The 21,632-nt window shown below is 50.3% G+C and overlaps 1 protein-coding gene across 6 annotated transcripts in view; it reads left to right on the top strand.

Annotated features, from left to right (window-relative positions):
• LRSAM1 (leucine rich repeat and sterile alpha motif containing 1) overlaps window positions 1-21,632 on the top strand; it is a 32,358-nt gene that overhangs the window by 9,844 nt on the left and 882 nt on the right. For 3 of the 6 annotated variants that reach the window (XM_081151949.1, XM_081151950.1, XM_081151952.1), the window contains 16 exons: window positions 364-454; window positions 2,679-2,809; window positions 4,809-4,838; window positions 5,248-5,370; window positions 5,702-5,841; window positions 6,114-6,158; window positions 8,267-8,337; window positions 9,527-9,626; window positions 11,466-11,553; window positions 11,965-12,039; window positions 13,379-13,459; window positions 14,982-15,077; window positions 16,525-16,623; window positions 17,263-17,394; window positions 18,431-18,512; window positions 20,532-20,677. In XM_081151949.1, coding sequence (XP_081008075.1) covers window positions 364-454; window positions 2,679-2,809; window positions 4,809-4,838; window positions 5,248-5,370; window positions 5,702-5,841; window positions 6,114-6,158; window positions 8,267-8,337; window positions 9,527-9,626; window positions 11,466-11,553; window positions 11,965-12,039; window positions 13,379-13,459; window positions 14,982-15,077; window positions 16,525-16,623; window positions 17,263-17,394; window positions 18,431-18,512; window positions 20,532-20,677 — 1,530 coding nt within the window. Of the gene's footprint in view, window positions 1-363; window positions 455-2,678; window positions 2,810-4,808; window positions 4,839-5,247; window positions 5,371-5,701; window positions 5,842-6,113; window positions 6,159-8,266; window positions 8,338-9,526; window positions 9,627-11,465; window positions 11,554-11,964; window positions 12,040-13,378; window positions 13,460-14,981; window positions 15,078-16,524; window positions 16,624-17,262; window positions 17,395-18,430; window positions 18,513-20,531; window positions 20,678-21,632 lie in introns of those variants that run through there. The other 3 variants (XM_081151951.1, XM_081151954.1, XM_081151953.1) reach the window with 3 other exon arrangements.

Genomic DNA, 21,632 nt, shown 5'->3' with positions numbered 1-21,632 from the left:
TTAGGGAAAACCACTTTGAGTCTGATATATTGCTCCAAATTTTTTTCTATAAATATACCAATCTGAGACTATATGAGTTTTGGTTTTTTGTTTTTACAAAAATGGAATCTTATTCTCTGAACTATCCTATAACTTTCCTTTTTTTGCTCATTCATGTATTTATCCAAAAACATTAATTAAGTGCTTGCTGTGTGCTAGGCACAGTCCTAAGTTGGTGACGTAGACAGAACGAGGCAGGTGAGCTTTCCCTGCCAGGCAGAGGAGATAGTAAACACATATTCATAACTAAGCCAGGTGGTTTTTTATTGTGTTGAGCACTGATGTGAATGACAAATACAAAGAGGGTTCCCCTTGTGCCTGCAGACGCTGAGCCTAGACTCCTCGTCCATGCTCTTTCCGCCGTCCGAGGTGTGTGGCGCCGGCACCGAGGCCATTCAGCGGTTCCTCTGCAAAGGTAAGGCCAGGCAGCCCCCTCCCTCCTCGGCGAGTACACGTGGCCCCAGCCGCTGCCCTGTGACAGCCCGGGCTGGGGCGGCGCAGAGAGCAAGGAGGCCACAGTCTGGCAGGAGAGACAGGGCAACGTCACACAAGGAAATATAATTACATACTGTGGTTATGAGAGTACAGTGGGGTGGGAGTCAGATTGAGGGGCCTCGGGGAGGGTCTGTCTGAGAAAGTGGCTCTGTTGAAACCTGAGGGATGACTAGGACTTAGATCAGAGAGAAGGATGTTCCTGGCAGACAGAGGTGCATGTTGAAGGGCCATGGAGGGATGGTCGAGTGGCTGGAACCCACAGTAAAGGGAAGAGAGACAGGATGAAGCGAGGTGTCCAGGCCCCTCATGCAAGAGAGGAATTTGATCACATTTGCTTTTTACAAAGGTTACTCTAGCCTCAGGGAGGAGAAGGGATTGGAGGCAGCAAGAGTGGAGGATGGGGGACCAGTTGGGAGGTCACTGGGGTCATCCAGAAGAGACACCATGGTGCATCGGACTTGGGAAAGTGGCAGTGCAGCAGAAGGAGCTAAACCCCAGGCCACCCTGGTGTGGCTGCCAGCTGGGGAAAGTAGTATACAGGCAAACCTTAGAGATATCAGGGTTTCCCTTCCAGACCACTGCAGTAAAGTGAGTCATAATCTCTTTGCTGGTTGTGGGAGGGGGTCTTGCCTTCAGTTTGTAAAAAGCACAGTATCTGAAGTGCAATAAAGCTGAGAGCAATAAAGTGAGGTGTGACTGTACCTAGTTACCCCCTGTCAGGCTGGAGGGCTCCTGTCACCTGTTGAACTTCTAGAACACAGCCAAGACTCGCATACATATGTGGTCATCTGGTTTATGATGAAAGAGCCATTGCAAATCAACGAGAAAGGAAAGCGAAGTTCTTTTCAGTAAATGATTCTGGATCAATTGGATTCCATGTGGTAAAAAAGTACCTTAACCTCTTCCTAAATAGGAAACAGGCAGCACTAACCATAAAAGACTGATAAATCAGATTTTGTTAAAATCATACTACTTTTCTTCAAAAAAACACCATTAAGGGGAAGGAAAGGCAAGCTATGAAGTTGGAGATGATATTCGCAATACAGATCCAAGAAAGGACTTGATTCTAGAAGAGAAAAAGAACTCCTAGAGGTCAGTAAGAAAAAGGCATTGTCTAAAGACATAAATAGGAATTTTACAAAAGAGAATATCCAATAGTCATCAATATCTGAAAAGCGGGGCTTAGTTAACAGGAAAATGCAAATTAAAACTGTGAAGAGATACCTAAGCCCTAACAGCCACGAAAATGGCCAAGATGAATCTGTCCTTGCCAAGAATTAGCAGAGATGTGGAGCAACAGGAGCTTCCATACACTGCAGGTGGGAGTGTAAATCAGAACTCTTCAGAAAATGATTGTCGGTATCTAATCAAGCTGAACATTCAAATACCCTGTGACCCATCAATTCCATGCCTAGGTCAATGCCCAGGAGAAACGCATGTAAGTGAGTATATGACACAGCAATCAAGAGCAAACTGCGGTGCTGCTGCGGCAACACTCTGGGTGACCCTCCCCGACCCAGTGTGCGCTGGGAGAAGCCAGACACGGGAATACGCTTGAACTCTGACCAACACTGATCCCTGCCTCTTGGAGCATGTTCACTTTTAAACATTCATCAAAGCTAAAAAGAAAGGTTGCCACCTAGAAGAAGGTAGTGGCAACATATATACTCAAGGCTATTAGCTATAATGTGTAAAGAGCATCTACAAATCAGCAAGAATAAGGCAAACAACCCAATAAAAAATGGGTAAATTATACAGGAGGGAACTGTAGGGCCAGAGAAGGCAAGCATCTTGCCCAAGGCCTCACACACAGGAAATCATGGGTAAAGCTGGGTCTTGAACTCAGCCTTCAACTCCTAATCTCAGGCCTTTTTCTCACCTTATTTCCACTTGGATGTAAAGAGGCAGGTGGTGGTCCTCTATTCACTCAGCCGAAGCTTACTGAGCACTGGCCACATTCTCGCCAGGGGTTAGGACTGGTGAGCAACCTGAGGGCCCAGTCTAGGGCAGAGGAGCAATGGCCTGAGGTGGGGGTGGGACAGGATGCTGAGGAGGGAGGAGGAAGGCAAGGGCGGCAGAAGCTAGAAGCTCCAGGTACCTGGGCTGCCGCCTCCCTCCTGGTTAGCTTGCATCATCTCTTGCAGAGTCAGGGCTGGAATACTACCCCCCTTCCCAGTACCTGCTGCCAGTGCTGGAGCAAGATAGAGCCGAGAACTCCCAGGACAGCCCTGATGGGCCCACGGACAGATTCTCCAGGGAGGAGGTAGAGTGGCAAGTAAGGTGCACCTGCCCACTGGCACGTGGAGAGGGGGCGCTGGGCATTGGGGGGATGTTCAGAGCTGCAGCCCGTAGACTCCATCAAACTAAAATTCACCTCCATTGAGACCGATGTGCTTAGTTAGGTTGCTTTCTCAAGGCCAACTCTGGCCACTCACCTTAGGAGCCCACCACTCATCAGCTGCACCGTGCTCCTCTCTGCCGATCCCTCTGGAACCCTCCCCACTCACCTTCCCCTGCTAACTCAGTCGTCCTTCAGTTCTCTGTTTAAACATCGCCTCTTCTGAGAAGCCCTCCCTACACACCAGCCCAGGTCAGGTCTCCTGTCATATGTTCTCAGAGCGCCCTCCCTGTCCGTACGTTTCCTTGGGAGCACTTAACACAACTCTAAGTTAAATGAAATGAAGTGTTACGTGGGAGGTGATTTGTTTAATGTCTGCCTGTCCTGCTGGGTGGAGCTGCAAGAGAGTGGGGCTCATGTCTGTTTATCGCTCTCTCAGTAAATACTTCCTGCCTCAGTGCCACTCGCTGTACAGGACACCCGTCAAGCTCTCAGTTTTGTGAGAAAGTCAGATGGGCACACACATCAGCACCAGCAGCAGGCCCGCTCTCCCAGGTCCCTGTTTCATGCACATGCACCAGTAGAGGCACACCTTGGAGAGGTTGCGGGTTCTGTGCAGACCACCACACTAAGCGAAGATCGCAATAGAACAAATCACAGGAATGTTTTGGTTTTCCAGTACATATAAATGTTACAGTTTACACTGTAGCCTATTAAGTCTGTAATAGCATTATGTCTAAAAAATGTACATACCGTAATTCAAAAATACTTTATTGTTAAAAATGCTAACCGTCATCTAAGCCTTCAGTGGTGGAGGATCTCGCCTCAATGTTGATGAAAACGCAGTATCTGTGAAGTGCAGTAAAATGAAGCATAATAAAACAATGTATTTCTGTATATATATTTTCCTGAAAGCACAAATTATATGTAAGTAGATGGGTGGGCTGGGTCTGAGACTGATACATGGGGTGGGTTGCAGGGTATCCGGGATTGGAACTGGGAGTGTTCAGTGGGTACTTCTTAATTTTTAAAAGGAGAATGTGTTCAGATGTTATCCTTATAGTTAAAGATTAAGTTTTAAAACTTCACTCTTACTTTAGAGTAGGAAAATACTCTATTTCCTTATGGGATGCTACTTTTATAGCTCAGGCAGAGACTGGCCCTGGTCTCAGAGCCCAAGAACTAAATAGAAGGTCCACTAAAAAAGTGCGTGTGTTTGTGCATTTGTGTGGGGGGGTGTAAGTACAGATGTCATGCATGCTCCTTGTTATAAATCTAAACAGTATAGAAATGCACAGCATAAGTGGACGGCGCCCCCCACCCAGCAGTCCCCCCTAGAGGTAGTCACCATGAACTGATTAATGAGCCTCCTTCCTGACTTCTGTCTCCGCAACTCCAAATCTCAGAGTAGTTTCGTGGATGTTCTTACAAGAGGGGCCTTGCTGCACACAGGGTGAAAGATGGCAGGCATCGCTCTGTGTGGCCTCGCCCACACTCGCCCCGTTAGATTATTTGAGTTGCATAGTAAGCCGCTGTATGGCTGCTCCACGACTCTGAAGTGATTACCTGGTAATGGACATTTGAGTTCTGTCTAGTGCTTTCCCTCTTTTGAACATTCCTGCAGGAATTTGGGCGTGTTTGGTGGGCTAGAGCTGGGTGCTGCACGTGTGTTGTGCAGACATCCAAGGAACTGAAATATCCCAGTTCTTGGTCTCCTTTTCTGAGCACCAGGCCTTCTCAGTGCTGCATCCCCAGAACTGTCCTGAAGACCTTCCTACGGTGTGCCAAGCCCCATGATTTCAACCCTGACGTCCACTAGAAACCCCCCCAACCCCCACCCACCCCACCATTCTGATGCCATCCTCTGGGGTAGGCCTGGGAGTCTGAATGGTGTCAGGCTGCCCACCTTCTCTGACGTCCGTCTTTTTCCCCCCAGAATAGGTTCTCAGACTATGAGAAGAGGAAGGTAAGAAACTGCCTTTTGTCCTCTGTCACTTTTCTTCTCATTAACAATCTCAACAATTATAAAAGACTTTAGGAAACAAGTCTTTCCTGCCTCTAAACTGGAGGGTAAAGAAGTGCTTTCCTCTTACATAGGTCACCTCAGCACATCCTCACAGCCTCAGTAGGTGGCCGAGTATCTCCACTTGACAGATGAGAAAACTGAGGCTCAGAGAATTTGAGCCCAGCCCCAGGCTCTAAACCACAGGCCTCTGCCAGCGAATAGCCTGTTTTATTACAGGGGTCCTGGGCATGTTGCTCAGCCTTAAGACCTGCAGCCTCACTATTCAGTTTCAGGGTGGGTTCACCCTGCTCCCATGTCCTAATGCCCACAGAGCCTGTGCCAACAGTCACCAGCATCTGTATTCTTTCAGGAACGGAAGATGCTGGAGAAACTTGAGTTTGAACGGCGCCTGGAACTCATGCAGCGAGAGCATGCCCAGCTCCTTCAGCAGAGCCACAGTCAAAAAGATGAGATCCTTCAGTCCGTCAGGGAGGTTCGTGAGTAGCCCAGTGGGGTCAGGCCTGTCTGTGTCCCCCGCCAGGGCTTTCAGACAGCAGCCCAGATCCCTCTGATATGGGAAAGCAGTGGGCCTGAGCTCTCTCACTTCCATACTCCAGGGCCTGGGGGCCTTTACCTCACCTAGTCCAGCCTCCTCAATGGCAGTGGACACCCTGAGCCCTAGCAAGGGAAGGGAGCACCTGGTCCAAGGTCACACGGAAAGGGGATGGGAAATCTATTCTCCGAACCCCGCTCCAGGGCCCCTCACTACCCTAGGGCATTAAGGGGGTCCCAGCTGCTCAGAACCTCTGCCTGCCCTGCCGCAGGAGCAGTCCCGGCTGGACCAGGGCCTCAGCGAGCACCGGCGCTACCTCGACGCAGAGCGTCAGCGGCTGCAGGAGCAGCTGAAGCAGACAGAGCAGAACATCTCCAACCGGATCCAGAAGCTCCTGCAGGATAATCAGAGGTCAGGTCCCTGGCCCCCAGGCCCCGAGACCTTCTCCACATGATACCCTCGGAGGAGACCAGGATGGGGGTCTCCTCACAGGCTCTACCCCTGCACAGTTTCCAGCATTAGGACCCAATCTTGGTGCTGCAGTTTGCACCAACTTAAAGAGGAGAGACTGATTGGGCATGACCAGCTCTTGTCATGGGGTGGCCACTGATTGGACCTGTGCCTCCCCAGTTCTCATCTGTAAAATGGGTGGCTGCAGGGACCCTTCCTGGGTTTCTCCACAGGCAAAAGAAGAGTTCCGAGATTTTGAAGGCACTAGAAAATGAAAGGTAAGTGTTCTGCTCCAATGCCTTCTCACAGCTCCTTCCGGGGCTGGGCGTGGGGCTTTGGGGTTGGAATGTCTCATGATTCTCAAGGATTATGCCAGAAAGTTTTCCTAAAGTTATAAGGAGATTCACCTCATTAAGGAATGCACATTCCTGACAAAAATTGAGATGGCAATAAGAATGTATGTGTAATGTCCAACTATATTCCTAATATAAAAAAAAATACCAAAAATCTACATTTCTAGGGGGGGAAAGAATTTGGTTACATGAATTATGTACCAAAGAATAATTATAGCCATTCAGTTTCTTGTAGAAGAATATTCCTTATTAAAGGAAACACAATATATTGCTGAGAAGAAAAGTGGGGTCTACAGTCTATCATTTTTTTAATAATGTTTTACTTTCAATTACAGTTGACATGCAGTATTATGTTGGTTTTATGATTAGCCGTTATTGATTAGATCATCCTGATAAATCTCATACCCACCTGGCACATAGTTATTAGAATATTATTGACTGTTCCCTGTGCTGTGCTTTACATCGCCATGACTACTCTGTAACTACCAGTCTGTGCTCCTCAATCCCTTCACCTCTTTCACCCAGCCTCCCCTCCCATCTGCAGCCATCAGAATGTCCTCTGTATCTATGAGTCTGTTTCTGTTCTGCTTGTTTTTTTGTTTTTTAGATTTAATTGTTGATAGATGTGTATTTATTGCCATTTTATGGTTCATATTTTTTATCTTTTTTTTTTCTATCATTCCTTGGAGACACTATATTTCTGTGCTCAGAAAGTGAAAAGACCCACCCCCAGTGGTTTACACTGAACATTATTGAGGTGGGAATTAGAGGCGGTGATATTTTTTTTCCCTTGTGTTTTCAGTATTTTCCAGTTTTACTGCATTGAGGTGCACCACTGTAGTAATGAGAAAAGGTGACAGCTGGGAGGGACAAACTCCTCCCCTTCCCCAGGTTCTCTGAGTTCCCAAAATAGGATCATGGACTTTGCTGCTGTCCTTATGCCCAGTCTTGGGAAGACCTCCTATAGGGTGCTCCCACCAGGTTGCAGGGCAGCCCCATCGCCCCACCCACTTAAGTTGTGGTGCTTGCGGTAGCCAGGGGTGGTGAAGGCCAAGCTGAGTTGTGGCCAGTGGCATCCTTTATTTAGCACACACTGACCAGTTGCCCTCTCTGTGCTGCGCCTGGGGTCGAGCAGTGCGCCAGTATAGCCTTCCTGGAGCAGCCTGTGGTCCTGGGCAGGGGCCAGAGGTGCTCAGATGATCCATGGTTGTTCCAATGAAGTTAGTCCCTGCGGAAACACTAAAGGATTATCCATCCAAGTCGTCCAAGCCACTATATAACCTGTTTAGTGTGGAAAAAATCCACACACATGCAGCATGCACATACAAACATGTAATTACCTTTTATATTTTCATTTATTATATCATGGATGTATTTCTATGCCAAAAACCTTATTATTTGTAATAACTGTAGGGTATTCCACTATATGATTATATCATAATTTATTTAATTGGCCTCTATTCATGAACATTTGTTTCCAGTTTTTCATAATTGCAAATACTATTACAGTGAATATCTTCTAAATATATCTTTATGCATTTATGTGAATATTTTTGAAGGAACTATTCAAAGGATATGATAGGTAATGCCAAATTCCCTTCCAAAAAATATTTTGCCAGTTTACACTCTTCTCACCAGTATATGAAAGTGCCCATTTTCCCACCTTCCTTGCCATCACCAAATGACTATCAGTTTTCCTCAACCAACCTGCTAGGTGAAAAGATTTTATTTTCTTTAGTTACCAGTGATATTACGCATCTTTCCATGTTTATTGGTCACTTATATTTAAGCATCAGTAAAATGGCTGTTTGTGTCCTTTGCCCATTTTTCTAAGGGAATGTTCATCTTTTTATGTAAGAAACTCTTAACTACAAGGCTGAAGGTAAACAGGGCCCCAGTGGAGGGGTATGATGCAGCAGGAACACATCTAGGTTGGCACATCAAGGAGGACTTCCTGAAGGAGGTGCTGTTCTTCTGATGGCATTCCCTATTGGAAATGTTACGTTTGCTGAATAAATGGATTGTTTTCCTAGAATAAGAATGGAACAATTGATGTCCATAACCCAGGAGGAGACAGAGAACCTGCGAAGAAATGAGATTGCCTGTGAGTCTCAGGGTGGGGAGCAGGGAGGGCTCATGGGGACAGAGCTTGGCTATGTAGGGGTACAAGGGTAGACAGCTCTGTCTCTGTTGGTCACCTATACAGGGTGACCAACCCCTTGAGAGGGGAAGTATTCATGAAATGTAAGAAGTGGTATATTTAGTGTGGTAACATTTTAATTTTTTATTGTGGTAAAATATATACAACATAAAAGATACCATTTTAACCGCTTTTAATTGTATAGTTCTGTGGCGTTAAGTGCATTACTGTGCAGCCATTACCACCCCCATCTCCATAATTCTTTTTGTCTTGCAAAACTGAAACTCCACCCATTCAGTAACAACTCATCATTTCCCCCCTCCTGGCAACCACCATTCTACTTTCCGTCGCTGTGAGTCTAATTACTCCAGGTCCCTCATCTAAGGGGAATCATATGGCATCTGTCTCTTTGTTGACTGGCTTCTTTCACAGAGCATGTCCTCGGGGCTCATTCATGCTCCAGCATCTCTGAGCGTCCTTCCTTTTAAGGCTGAGTCTGTTCTACTGTGCGGATGTGCTAGGCTCTGTTCACCTGCCATCCGTCAGTGGGCGCTGGGGCTGCTTCCGCCCTTGGCTGGTGCGAATCGTGCTGCTGTGAACACGCGTGTGCACATACCTATTCAAGTCTCTGCTTTCAGTTTTTTAACTTCAATGTTTTAAAATCCACAAGTATCCATTAACATTCGACTGGAAGAATGTGTATCAAAATGTAATAATATCTCTGGGTGGCAGATTATAGGAGATTCTGTATGTGCTGTCCCGTGTTTTACAATGAAGCAATCTTTCAAGTTGAAGTTACTTTTATAGTTGTAAAGAAAAAAGGATTTCTTTGCCCGGCTGGGGGTGGCTCAGAGGTTGAGCATTTACTTAGGATCCAGGCGGTCGGGGTTCAATTCCTGGTCAGGGCACATGCCCGGTTGCGGGCTTGATCAGTGACTCTCTCATTATTGATGTTTCTATCTCTCTCTCTCCCTCTCCTTTCCTCTCTCTGAAATCAATAAAGATATATATTTTTTTTAAAAAAAGTTAATTAAAAAAAAAAGAAAAAAGGATTTCTTTGAAGGGTGACCATCAAGTGGGTGACTAGGTGAACCCTACGAGGCCACCCCAGGGGTGGCTGCCGCTCCCTCAGCCCCATTCCATGTTTCCTCAGCCGCCATGCAGCAGATGCTGACCGAGAGCTGTAAGAACCGCTTCATCCAGATGGCCTATGAGTCTCAGAGGCAAAACTTGGTCCAGCAGGCCTGTTCCAGGTAAGGTAAGGAGAGGCTTCCTGAGGAAGGGAGTTGGGGGAGCCCCGGCCACCCCGGCCTCTGCCATGCTATCAGAGGCAGGTGGTGACTGGTCTTCATGACTTTTCTAGCTGGACCCCTTGACTGTGTTAGGCCATGATAAAGTGACAATGCTTCATTTTATTACGCTTCACAGAAATTATATTTTTTACAAATTAAAGGTTTGTGGCAAACATGCCTCAAACAAGTCTATTGGCACCATTTTCCTACAGGCTCAGGTGGTTAGCATTTTTTAGCAATAGAGAATTTTTTAATTCTAGTATGTACATTGTTTTTTGAGACATAATGCTATTGCACACTTTTTTTTAATATATCTTTATGGATTTCAGAGAGGAAGGTAGAAGGAGAGAGAGAGAAACATCACTGATGAGAGAGTCATTGATGGAGCCCGCAACCCGGGCATGTGCCCTGACCGGGAATCGAACCGCGATCGCCTGGATCCTGGGTTGATGCTCAACCCTGAGCCATGCCCGGCCGGGCGCTATTACACACTTACTAGATTGTAGTACTGTGTAAACATAGCTGATATGTGTGCACTGGAAGCCCCAAAGTTCTGTGACTCGCTTTATTGCAAACCCACAGTATCTCGGAGGTGTGCCTGTGATCCCCACCGCTCCTGCACTTCCTGTATGCCAGGCACTCGGCCACGTGATATGCGTAAGCCTGTTGAGTCTCTGGAGGGACTATATTGTTACTACCCCCATTTTACAATCACAGCTCATGCTCAGAGATGCTGTGTGACACACCTAAGGAAACACAGCTAGCCAGCGACAGGATTCGAACTCAGGCAGAGTGGGGGGTGCTCTTGACTATGGTGCTCTCGTCATTGCCAAGGGTCTGCACAGGTCAGGGGCAGGGTGCACTGGGGGACGGTGATAGGGTTGCCTTCAATGCTGATTGCCACTCTGGGTCTGACTTTGCAAGTTCGCCATGGCACTGTGGGTTTGTCTGTTGAGGGAGGCACAGATGTCTGGCAGAGCCAGGTAAGAAAAGCCCGGTCAATGCTCAGATAGCAGCGGGCCAGTAGCCCTGGTTAAGCTTGTGTTTCTCCTCCCATCCAGGTGGCACAGCTGCCAGCCTCCCCTGTGTCCTCAGGCACAGGACTCTCTCCCTCTTTTCCTGGTATATGACATTGTACTCAGGAGCACGGGCACTTCTTCTGTTAGTAACTGTGAAGTCTTGGGCGAGTTACTTTCTCTTTATGAGCCCCAATCTTCGTATCAGAAAAATGGGGATAAGTCACAGTACCTTCCCCTAGAGTTGCCTTTAGTGAGCATTAATGAACACAAAGCCTGCCACGTAGGGTCCAATAAGTAACAGCTATTATTATGAAACAAACTCAAAACCAAGATTGTACCCAGGTACACACATTCATGAAGTTGCAGGTTTGGATTTTTGTGCCAAAATCACTAGACTTCTCTAGGGACTGAGAGTAGACCCACTGCCCAGGCAAGAAACGCTAGGATGGGGAGTACAGACATTAGTGCTTGGGAAGGACAACCTTCTCAGGGCCTGAGTGGCTCACCTAGGAGGCCATGTCCTGGTGGAGGGGTGGATGAGAGGACCCGGAGATCACATCTCCCAGCTCCCAAGACACAGGCTCTGTCACCTTCCTTCCGGCGCCGTGGGACTCAGACAAATTCTGTGTCTACACCCAGCCTGGAACATGGCCCCTAGCAGGCACTCCATGAGTACTGTTGAATGAATAAATGGTTTATCTTGATCTCCTCCAAGGTACGTGGCACATAGTATGTGCTCAGAAAATGTTGAGAGAGTAAATGAATGTGCTCTTTGTGGCAGCATGGCTGAAATGGATATGCGGTTCCAGCAGATTCTTTCGTGGCAGCAGATGGATCAGAACAAGGCCATCAGCCAGATCCTGCAGGAGGTGAGCCCTTGCACAGGACAAGAGGGTGGGGTGCATGAAGGGCACATTGGGGCAGAGCGGCAAAACTACATGGAGCCCCGTTCCAGATAGCGTGAGACCCAATATGCTTAGTGCATTTAGTACAAACCATCAGGAAGAGAGGGCAGGGAGAAGCCACTGGGTGGTGATCTTCTGGTCACTGAAATCCAGAGAAGCACCCCTTCCCTGGTGGGCGCCCACTCCCGGTGCTGTGGGGCCTCCACCATGAAGACAGAAAGGGCAGGGAGAGATGTAACCACACCACGAGGAGATGCGGGACCTGGCCTTCTCACCTCCGAGCGCGCTGTGCCTGTCTGCTCTTCTGCTCTTAGCTGTCCCTCTGGGAAAGCAAGGCGCCTGTGCCCTGCTAAGCAGGCCGTGGTCTTGTTGCAGAGCGCCATGCAGAAGGCTGCATTTGAGGCTCTCCAAGTGAAGAAAGACCTGATGCATCGGCAGATCAGGAACCAGGTGAGTGTGGGGTCATGGCCCCCCAGCTAGACCTGTCTTGACAGCTTTCAAAGACATGCAGAGGTGGCTGGACCAGCGGCAGTTAAGACTGAATCCTTCACATGGCAGTTCAGCAGGAGGTCTCCCTTCAGAACTCCCCTCTCCTCCCAGAACCTCAGTCAGGGCTGTTGGGAGGTGCCCTGAGGCCGCACTGTGAGTGCCAGCAAATGTGACCTGTTGTCACCACTTGTCACGCTGCCCAGGGCTGAGGGGAAGGGCAGCGTGCAGTCTTGACTGCTGTGCAGCCTCTGTGCTGACCACTTCCCAGGCAGCCGGCTCAAACCCCAGCGTCCCCATCAGCTCTGAACTGGGACAGATTGGATGTCCAACCTGAGAGAACAGGGCAGCCCTGATGTCAGCTGGGCCTGGAGGAGGGACCATCTCTCACCCGGGCTCTGCTGCCAACCTCAGGCGGGGCCGCGGTTGGGGAGCGGGGCTGCTGACGCGCTGGGCTCCCTGAGGGTGAGGTGCGCTTTCAGGCTGCGGGACGCTCATCACATCGTATTCGACACACTTTGAATTTTACATTTTGCATGTTTGGTTTTTTTCTCTTTTTATTCTTTCCTTTTTTGGCCAAAACCAGCTTACCTTTTTATTTCCCTCTTTAATTTCAATCCCACATAGCCGACATGAAGCTCATTCCTCTGACCTGGGGTTGGTGGGGACCTAGGAACTTGGGGACAAGGGTCATAGGGTCATAGGCACAGGGTAGAGATTGGCCATGGGGTCTGACCCCCCAGGGCTAAAAGCCTCCAGTCCCACCCTGAGGGTGTGCAGTGACCCCTAGACATTCTCACTGGGGGTGGCTTTGACCCACCAGGCCAGTTGTTCCCCTTTAGACCCTGAGAAGGCCACATCCCAGGGAAAAGGCTCACTCACCTGCTCTGTGTCATGAGGCAAGTTACTTAACCTCTCTGAGCCTCAGTTTCCTTGTCTGTAAAATGGAGGCAATAATACCTCCTAATAGCCAGAGGAGAATTGATGAACTGACAAAGTGCCTGGCACAGGTCTAGCTCACAGAATCCTCAGTAAGTATCAGTTACTGCTCCTATTATTATTCAATCACTCCCATAACTCTCTGCTCCCCTCTCTGACAGCTATTCAGAGGAAGCAAGAGAATTGGTTAGTAGTATTGACCAGAACAAGCATATCCATGCACACATCCTAAACTACTCAGGGCCCCTTCACTCCAGAGACCCCCAGAAAAGATTCTTAGACCCCACTTGGCCATCGAGAGCAGTGGCACAGAATTGAACTGTGGTTAATGTGAATAAAAAACCCTGTCTCATCTTCTGTCTAGATTAAGTTAATAGAAACTGAGTTATTGCAGCTGACACAGCTGGAGTTAAAGAGGAAATCCCTGGACACAGAGACACTACAGGTATGTAGGGCTCCCTGGCCTGCCCTGTCCCTCCCCTGCCCTGCAATGAAGTCTCCCACCTGGTCCCCCACCGCCTCTCAGCAGCTGCTCTCCAGCAGGCAGGGCAGGTCTCCTCTGGCTGTGACCTTGGAGGGTGCCCCAGTCCCAGAAGGCTGAGGTCAAGGGTCGGGTCAGCTTGTTGTGAGGCAGGAGGGTCAGAGGAAAGAGGGTTTCATTGCCAAGGCTCACCTAGGTGACATCTCCATCTCTGCATTTTGTTTGTTTTAGAGCAGGGTTGCTGCTGAGCTCCCTGTCTCTTTAAGCCATGCTTTTGGGGTGCTGGTTCTACTCACAGGCTGATATCCTCTGGGGAAGGAGTTTTCTTGGTGTCCCAGGAATGTCTGGAGGAGAGGGCCCAGCTGTTACTGTGTCGCTCCCTGCAGGCAGCTTCTCTGTGAGCTTGGCTCGGTATCCTGTGCACAGAGAAGGGGCAACAGGGACTAGCAGATGGGACTGCAAGTCAGGACCTGGGTTCTGTCCAAGCACAGTCTTGCTGTGTGAGGTGGGCGGGAAGAGGAAAAGGGGTCGCCTTTTCCCTTCTCTGCACCTCAGTCCAGTTGTGCACGGAGGGGCTATGTCAATGGTACGTGAGGCCATGTACCTATATCAGCCTTCAAGCAGAGCCGCCTGTTCTCTGTGGAAGTCTTATTTTCTTGTGGGCTTCTCAGTACAGGGAAAAAACACTGGGGTCTGGAGTCTTGGTCTGAGGTCCACCACAGGTGTGCTGTGTGACCTTAGGCAAGTCACTTCCCCTCCCTGGACCTCCATTTCTCTCCTTCATAGAATGGAAGTAATCTTCCAGGCCTAGCCTGTGTCAGGGCCATGAAAGAGGGGTGAGCTAGCAAACGGAAAGCCTAGAGTGAGCCTGGAAACAGTCTTCAGAGAGAGGAGGGGTTGGACTCTCAGAGCAGGTACCCTTGTCTCTTGCCCATTAGAGCTTGCAGGCTCCCATTTTCGGGCCTCCGTGGGGTTTTCAAGGTAAGAGATGAGTGGGACACAGATACAAACAAGGGCTCTGCTCCGATTTGCATGTGCATCCACCTGTGTAGAGCCTTCCAGACTGGTGCGGGGTGACAGGGTAACATACTGGCCCTCCCTGCCATGTGCTTCCCCCACGTACTCTGGAGTCAGCAAGAGGAAGTCAGATACTCATGGCTTGTCATTTCCTTTATTTGCTGTTTCTTACCACTCCACCAACATCAGTCGCCAGATTTCATGCCTGGCCTTAGCCCCATGGGGAAGGGAGGTGCAGGCTTAAGAGCAGGTGGGGTGGGGATGCCCGGGCATAGGGGCCCCTCAGCTGTGTACCCTAATTCTCACCCTGAGACCATGGAGAGAGCCCTGAATTGAGTCGGGCCCTCCATGGGCCCCCAGCTGGCAGCTGAGGACTCAGTGAAGGGGATCCTGGCACCTCGCCCTTAGGATTTCTGGCGCCAGGGGTGCCATGAGCTTCCAGTGGCACTGGTGTGGTCTTATGTTGCAGGAGATGATCTCAGAGCAGCGCTGGGCCCTCACCGACCTGCTCCAACAGCTGCTCAAAGAGAAGACACAACGAGAGAAAGAACTCCAGGCAATCCTGGTGTGTTGGGCTCCGTGTCAGCTCGCACAGGGGTTTGCTTTCCCTCCGCACACTTGTGGTTCTTAGAAACACTTTTGTTATTCAAATCATAGTTGTTCATCAAAGAGAAACCAGAAAGTACAAAGGAAAATACTCACTTCTGAGAGTTGTCTGTTGCTAACAGTTTGACGTATATTTTTCAAACATTGTGGTGCCTATTTGTAGCTGTGCAGGCACGTGCCCAGCCCTAAAGCAGCGCCTGGCCCTGATGACCAGCTTGTTTTCATCCGTTCTTTTCACGTCGCTAAAACACTCGTCTCCATTCTTGTCATGGCTGCGTTTGGATAGGTCGTCACTAGCCTGTTGAGCATTTAGACTGCTTCCCGTTCTTGCCTCTTATATGCAGTGCTCTCTGAGCGTCCTTGCAGCTAAGTATTTGAGAACAGCTGAGCATTTACTCAGGACGGATGCCCAGGAGAGGAACTGCTGTGTCCAAGGCAGGCCTTTTAATTAGCCTTTGGCAGGAGTTGCCCAACTGCCCTGTTCCCAAATGGGTTTGACTCCCAGAAGAGGGAGCCAGCTCGGCAAGGTCCAGGAGTGACCACCAAAGGGCAGCCAGGCCCCCAAGGGGACTAGGAAATGCCTGTGTTGAAACCCTGTTCCCACGTTGCATCTGGCCCCGTGTGCGGCTGCAGTCCTGGCTGGGCCGCCCCGCTGTGCAGACCCAGGCTCCGGAGCAAAGCAGACCCAGGTCTGAATCCTGGCCCTGACACTGGGCAGCTCTTAGACCTGGGCCAGGCTACTAATCCCTCAGAAGCTCGGTTTCTTCACTCGTGGAATAGAGCCCATTTCCGAGTTGTGAGAATTAAGTGAACGGCACCTTGGTGCACGGCACAGTCTGGCACTTAGCACTCACTGCTGTCCCCAGCATGTAGAGCAGCGCCTGGCCCAGAACAGCTCTCATGGGATATTTGTTGGGAGACAGAACAAAGAAATTCGTTTCTATAGCATGTTTATAGGCCTCCAGCTTTGTTAGGCGGCGAAGGCCACTCCAGAAGCTGACGGAGTCTTTAGGATCCTATTTCCTTCCCTGCCTGGCACCCAGGAGACCAGCCCGAGCTCTGTGGGAGGAGGTGATTGCCCAGCACTTTGCTGTTCCCACAAGCAGAGGAGAAAAGTGCCCCTCCCAGACTAGTGCCCAAAGCGAGGGGCCGGTTTCCGCAGCCCAGGTCCAGGCCCCTGCCCGGTGTGTGGCGTCTGATCCTTCTCAGCAGTAGCTGGGGAGAGCGACCCTTCCCGCCCTTCTGTGTCTGCAGTTCACATGCTGCGATGAGAGTGGGCAGGAGAGCTGTTTGTAAAATACCGTGTCCATCCACATGCTTGGAGGAACATAGTTCACAGTCATCACTGTCATTATTGTTTTGATTTACCTCTTTGTAACTAACAGTATCGGCTTCGTTCTTGGCAGAGGGAGTTAGAAGCCAAAAGCGAAACCAAGCAGGAAAATTACTGGCTGATTCAGTATCAGCGGCTTTTGAACCAGAAACCGTTGTCCTTGAAGCTGCAGGTAAGAACTGATGGCAGCCAGCCTGCCGGGAGCCTCAGGGATACCCTGCTTCTTGATCTTTCCAGTTTAATTTCATTCATATTTCTAGTGGCTAGTGTACCAGGTCCAGTGCTAGACCCCAGGGGGACAGAAATGAGAGAGGGAGGGTTTGTTCTGGTGAGGGGCGGACAGCCGCTGGTCCTGCCGTGAGTGGCAGAGACCCAGGAGCCCACAGTGGGGCAGGGCCTGCTCTGCACGCCAGCGCAGGTGGGTGACAGTGCTGTCACTAAGCACCTGCTCTGAACAAGCAGATGTGGTCCTCTCTCTCTGTCTCTACTCCCCACACTTTTTTTTTAATTTTAAATAAAAATGGAGTCTTTCTCTACATACTATTTGGCAACTTCTTTTTTCTCTTAGCAGTAGTGACGGGCAGTTGTCCAGGCCTATGCGTATAGATGTCCTTATTGTTTCCAGACAGCTGCGTAGCATGTAGCATATGGACATTTATCTCTATGCCCTTACATGTGAATTTCTGTATGAAAACTTCCAAGAGTACATTTTGCACGTATATCGTATATATTCCGACCCTTTGTTTGCTGGTATAAATAATGGCTCCTTGTTTTCTTCCCATTCGTGACGCCCTCGGCTTTTCTTGTGCAGGAAGAAGGCATGGAGCGTGAGCTGGCGGCCCTGCTGGTGGAGCTGTCAGCCGAGCACTACCTGCCCATCTTTGCCCATCACCGCATCTCGCTGGACATGCTGAGCCGGATGAGCCCCGGGGACCTGGCCAAGGTGGGCAGCCGCTGCCTCTCGGGGGAGGCTAGGGAGGCGAGCTGGGCCACTGGTCCAACCTGGCCACGGGTCAGCTTGCTCTTCTTGCAGTTCTTGGTAAGGTCTGCTACTAGCAAATGTCCCAGGACGCCCTTGCTTCCAGTGGCTAGAACACCTGCCCCATCCGCCCCCAGCCAGCTGGGCATGCCCTACACACCCTAAGGCTAAGAAAATCCAGGGATGTGGGTCCTGCTGGCCCAGACCACCCTGCCTCTCAGATTGGATCTTTACGTTGGAGGTCACCTGGTCCCGACCCCACCCCACAGTTGTAGAGACCTTGTAACAGCAGCACCACCTGCGCCCGGTTACTTTCTGGGTACCTTGCACTCATTCCCTTACTCTTCAGAAGAGGCGAATGGCAATGAAAGCTCCCATCTTTGTCGCACTCGCCGGTGCGGGACTCTGTTCTCAGCACTTTCGCACACTAACTCATTGACTCCTCCTGACAACCTGGGCAGGCTGGGATTATCGTGGTCATTTTTCAGATGAGGAAACCGAGACACACACTATGGTGGTAATTTGCCTGAGGTCACACAACAGAGCCAGGACTTGAGCCGAGGAGTCTGGTGACGGAGTCTGTGCTGCTGACCATTCTGCAATAGGGTTACCCCCAAACTGCAGGGCTACACGGGAGCCATGTCGCCTGAGCTCAAGCACTTTCAATTCTGGTCTTTTCCTCATGAACTGTGGTGGAGAGTCTTGGATTACTGGTTGTCATGAGCAGCATGAGGTCACGCAGGTGGAGCTATCAGCAGTCCCTGGCATAGGGGAGGCACCTGCTGAGCCATAGCTGTTACTGGTATTGGCTTCCTTTTGGGCCTCAGTTTCTCCCTCTGCCACACTGGTGGTTGAGCCCAGGCATACTGGGCCAGGTAGGCCCCCTCATTTCCAGCCGAAGGTGCCAGCAGCCAGGAGTGAGGCTGTCCCCATGGCTCCATGCTGTGCCGGCAGCTCCCGCCCAGCCCAGGCGACAGTCTGCTCTTCCTGGACTCTGTAGGTGGGTGTCTCGGAAGCTGGCCTACAACATGAGATCCTGCGGAGAGTCCAGGAGCTGCTGGACGTGGCCAGGATCCAGCCAGGTACCGGCACCAACCTTGCATGTGGACTGTGGTTGGGGGCAGTCATCTCTTTTCCTAGCCCCTGCCAGTCCTTAAGGTCCGGGCTGTGAGGGTAAGTGCAGATCATGAAGGCGCTCCGCCCCCTCGGAGGCCAGGAGAGGGCAGGCGCTGTGGCTGCCCTAAGGACAGGCATGGAGATCAAGTCTTTGTGTGTAGAGCATGACCCAGGTGCCAGGCATTTGCCAGCCATTTCACATGTACCATTTCATGTCACTTTTGTTTCAACCCCACCAGGTAGGCAATGTTTTAATCCTCATTTGAGGGGTGAGAAAACTGAGGGAGAGAGGGGTTAACTCGTGTCCCATAACATCACTCAGCTGGCAAGTAGCTAAACCACTGGGCTTTGCTGCCCCCTCTCCCCAAGGGGCCTTGACGAGCGAAAGGAAGCTCGGCGCCTAGAGCAAGAATGAAGGAGAGAACAGGCTGCCAGGCTGGCCGTCCCGTGGGCAGGGTCTGTTTGGGGCAGAGGCTGAAGGTGTAGGTGGTGAACCAGGCCCCAGGGGTGAGGTAGGAGCTCGGGCTGCCGGCTGAGAGGAGGCCCTGGGTCCTCAGGTGTCAGGGCTGACAGCAGCGCTGTGCCATCTGCAGACTCCAGCTTTCCAGCCAACTTTACTCCAGGGACTGACTCTACCTAAGAAAAAGTCGTTGAACTTCCAGTCCTTTAATACCAAGTAGTGTGCAAAGTAGACCCCTTCCAGATGTTTGTTTCCCCAGCACTAACGCCCCTCTTGTTCTCGGAGTGGAGATCAGAAAGTTTGGCATCAGGACTGGGGGTCGCCCTAACCCTAACAGATATACCTCCCTCCAGCAGGAGTTGCAGGTGCCCCCTCACTCTGAGCCCCTCCAGCATCCAGACCGGCAGCCTCTCACCATCCCCCACCCCACCAACCCCAGAGCTAGCAGGAGCCCTCCCTGCTCCTAGCTAATCCCCATCTTAGAATGGCCCTGCTGCGCTGTGGTGCCTCTGCTGCTCGGGGCTTCTTCCTGGCTGTGCCCACCCCACTGGGGAGGGGTCTGTGGCAGGAGGTTCCTTCTTAGCTCCAGAAGAGACAGGAGATCCTCAGGCATTTTCCCACCAATTCTTGAATTGTGCCCAGGACTTGATATGTGTTATATTAAATATAGAAGGGCCTCTTTACCACGATGGTCTGGGACACCCTGATACCCTTAGAGTGTCTAGTGTTGTAATAACCTCTAAAAAACCTTCTGGATTTTTTCCAATTATAAAAAAATACTATTTGTAATTCAAACAATAGAATCAGTGAAACATTAACTGTGATCATGGTGGGGATCAGGGCTGAGGACAGGGATGTCAGGGGTGCACACTTCATGATAATGAGAGACTGTTTTATAAGGGCCCTTCTGATGTCCTGTTTCAGGGCTGGGTGCTAGCTCCAGGTCAGAGCAGTGGGCAGGCTTGGGGCTCTGCCAGGGGGCTGGGGGGAGCAGCTGTGGGGACTACTCTCTCCTTTCCCTGCTCCTCTGAGTCCTAATGGGCAGTGGCCAGCCTATCTCCTGGGTCACTGGGTGGAAAAGCTGAAAGGGAGGCTCAGCCCATCCCAGAACCCCAACCAAGGGCTCCTGTGCTGCGGCCCAGCCACCAGATGGTGCTGTGGCCTTGGGCAAGTGGCTTCCCCTCTCTGAGCTCCAGTTTCTCATCTCTTAAAGTGACAAAGTCCTACTTGCAAGGTGGCCCTTAAGGGTTCAGGGGACATTAGGGGTAAGAGGCCCCAGTTAACCAGTGCTGTGACCCTCCCTGCCAGTGTCCCAGCACTCCCATGTTACAGATGGGGCATGAGACTCAAGAGAAATGAGGGGGGCTGTGTTAAGACAGCCCTTCCCCTGATTCTGAGATCAGAGCTCCCTCACCTTCCAGCTCACTGTCCACATGGGGCAGGCAAAGCCAGGGGCATCCCCTAGGGGTTGGGATCATTGAGAGTGGCCCTGCCCTGGCTCACCCTCTTTCTCTCATCCTCACAGAGCTTCTGAAAGCACCCCAGGGCGAGGTCCTTGGGGCCCTGGAGCCCACTGCCCCTGAGGAGTCTCCTGAGTCCGTGAGGCCATCAGCTCCCCCAATGGAGCTGGAGGTGCAGACCTCAGAGTGTGTCGTGTGCCTGGAACGGGAGGTAAGTCTGGGGCAGGAGCTGGCCACCCCCACCCGTCAGCCTGCCCCTGCCTGTGGCCACCCACACCTCTCCAGGCAGTAGTCTTCCTAAACACTTTTTTCTAGTTTTGTAAGCATACTGTGTTCATTAGAAATTGTGGAGAATACAGGAAATAAAAATGACCCATGATCCCACAACCCAAATATGAGCAATGCTAACATCATTTTCTGGGCTTTTTTTTTCCAGAAAGGATTTTTTTCCGTACTTAACAAATATATTTAGGAAAGTTTCCCAAGTCGTTAAATATCAACAACACAATTTTCTCTGAAGAGGCTATTTTAAAACTCTCTCTTAAAAAACTGTAACATTCACCCTTACGGTAAAAATTAAACAACATAGCATATAAAATTTAAATCCACCCCTCCCGCCACCATGCGATCCTACTTAGAAAAGGCGACTGTGTTAGAGCATTTGATTGCCCCTGGGCTTTACCAGACCTGGGGCAGGCATGATGTGGAAGGACTCGGTGGTTATAAATTTAACCAGATCCCTGCTTTGGGGCCCCGTAGGTTGGCTTCCAGTCTCTTGTTATTACAAGCAGTGCTGTGCTGAGCAGCCTGAACTGGCTGGGAGCACAGCCTTGGTTATTGGCTTACGGTAAATTCCTAAAAAGAGGGAATGCTGGAGCAAAGCGTAGACATGACTTCTGGGCCATAATGTTGGAATCGCTTTTAGACTGAGGGGCTGGGCAAAGGAACAAAAATTGGGAACAACCTTAATGTCCGTCCAGCAGCAGGGCTGGTTCGATACAGTGGCCCTGCTCACAGACATGGCACCACAGTGTCAAACCGAGAGAGGGTGGCAGAGAAAGTGACTAGTAAAACATCAGAGAAGACAGGCCAGTTTCATTTTAGAAAGGGGTAGGGCTTACAGGTATTTATAGATTTTTAACAAGACATGGAGAAACAGTGCCAAA

The sequence above is a fragment of the Miniopterus schreibersii genome, assembly GCF_964146895.1.
Source record: "Miniopterus schreibersii genome assembly, chromosome: 11".
Taxonomy (NCBI): domain Eukaryota; kingdom Metazoa; phylum Chordata; class Mammalia; order Chiroptera; family Miniopteridae; genus Miniopterus; species Miniopterus schreibersii.
This window is presented reverse-complemented; position numbering and strand designations above follow the sequence as displayed.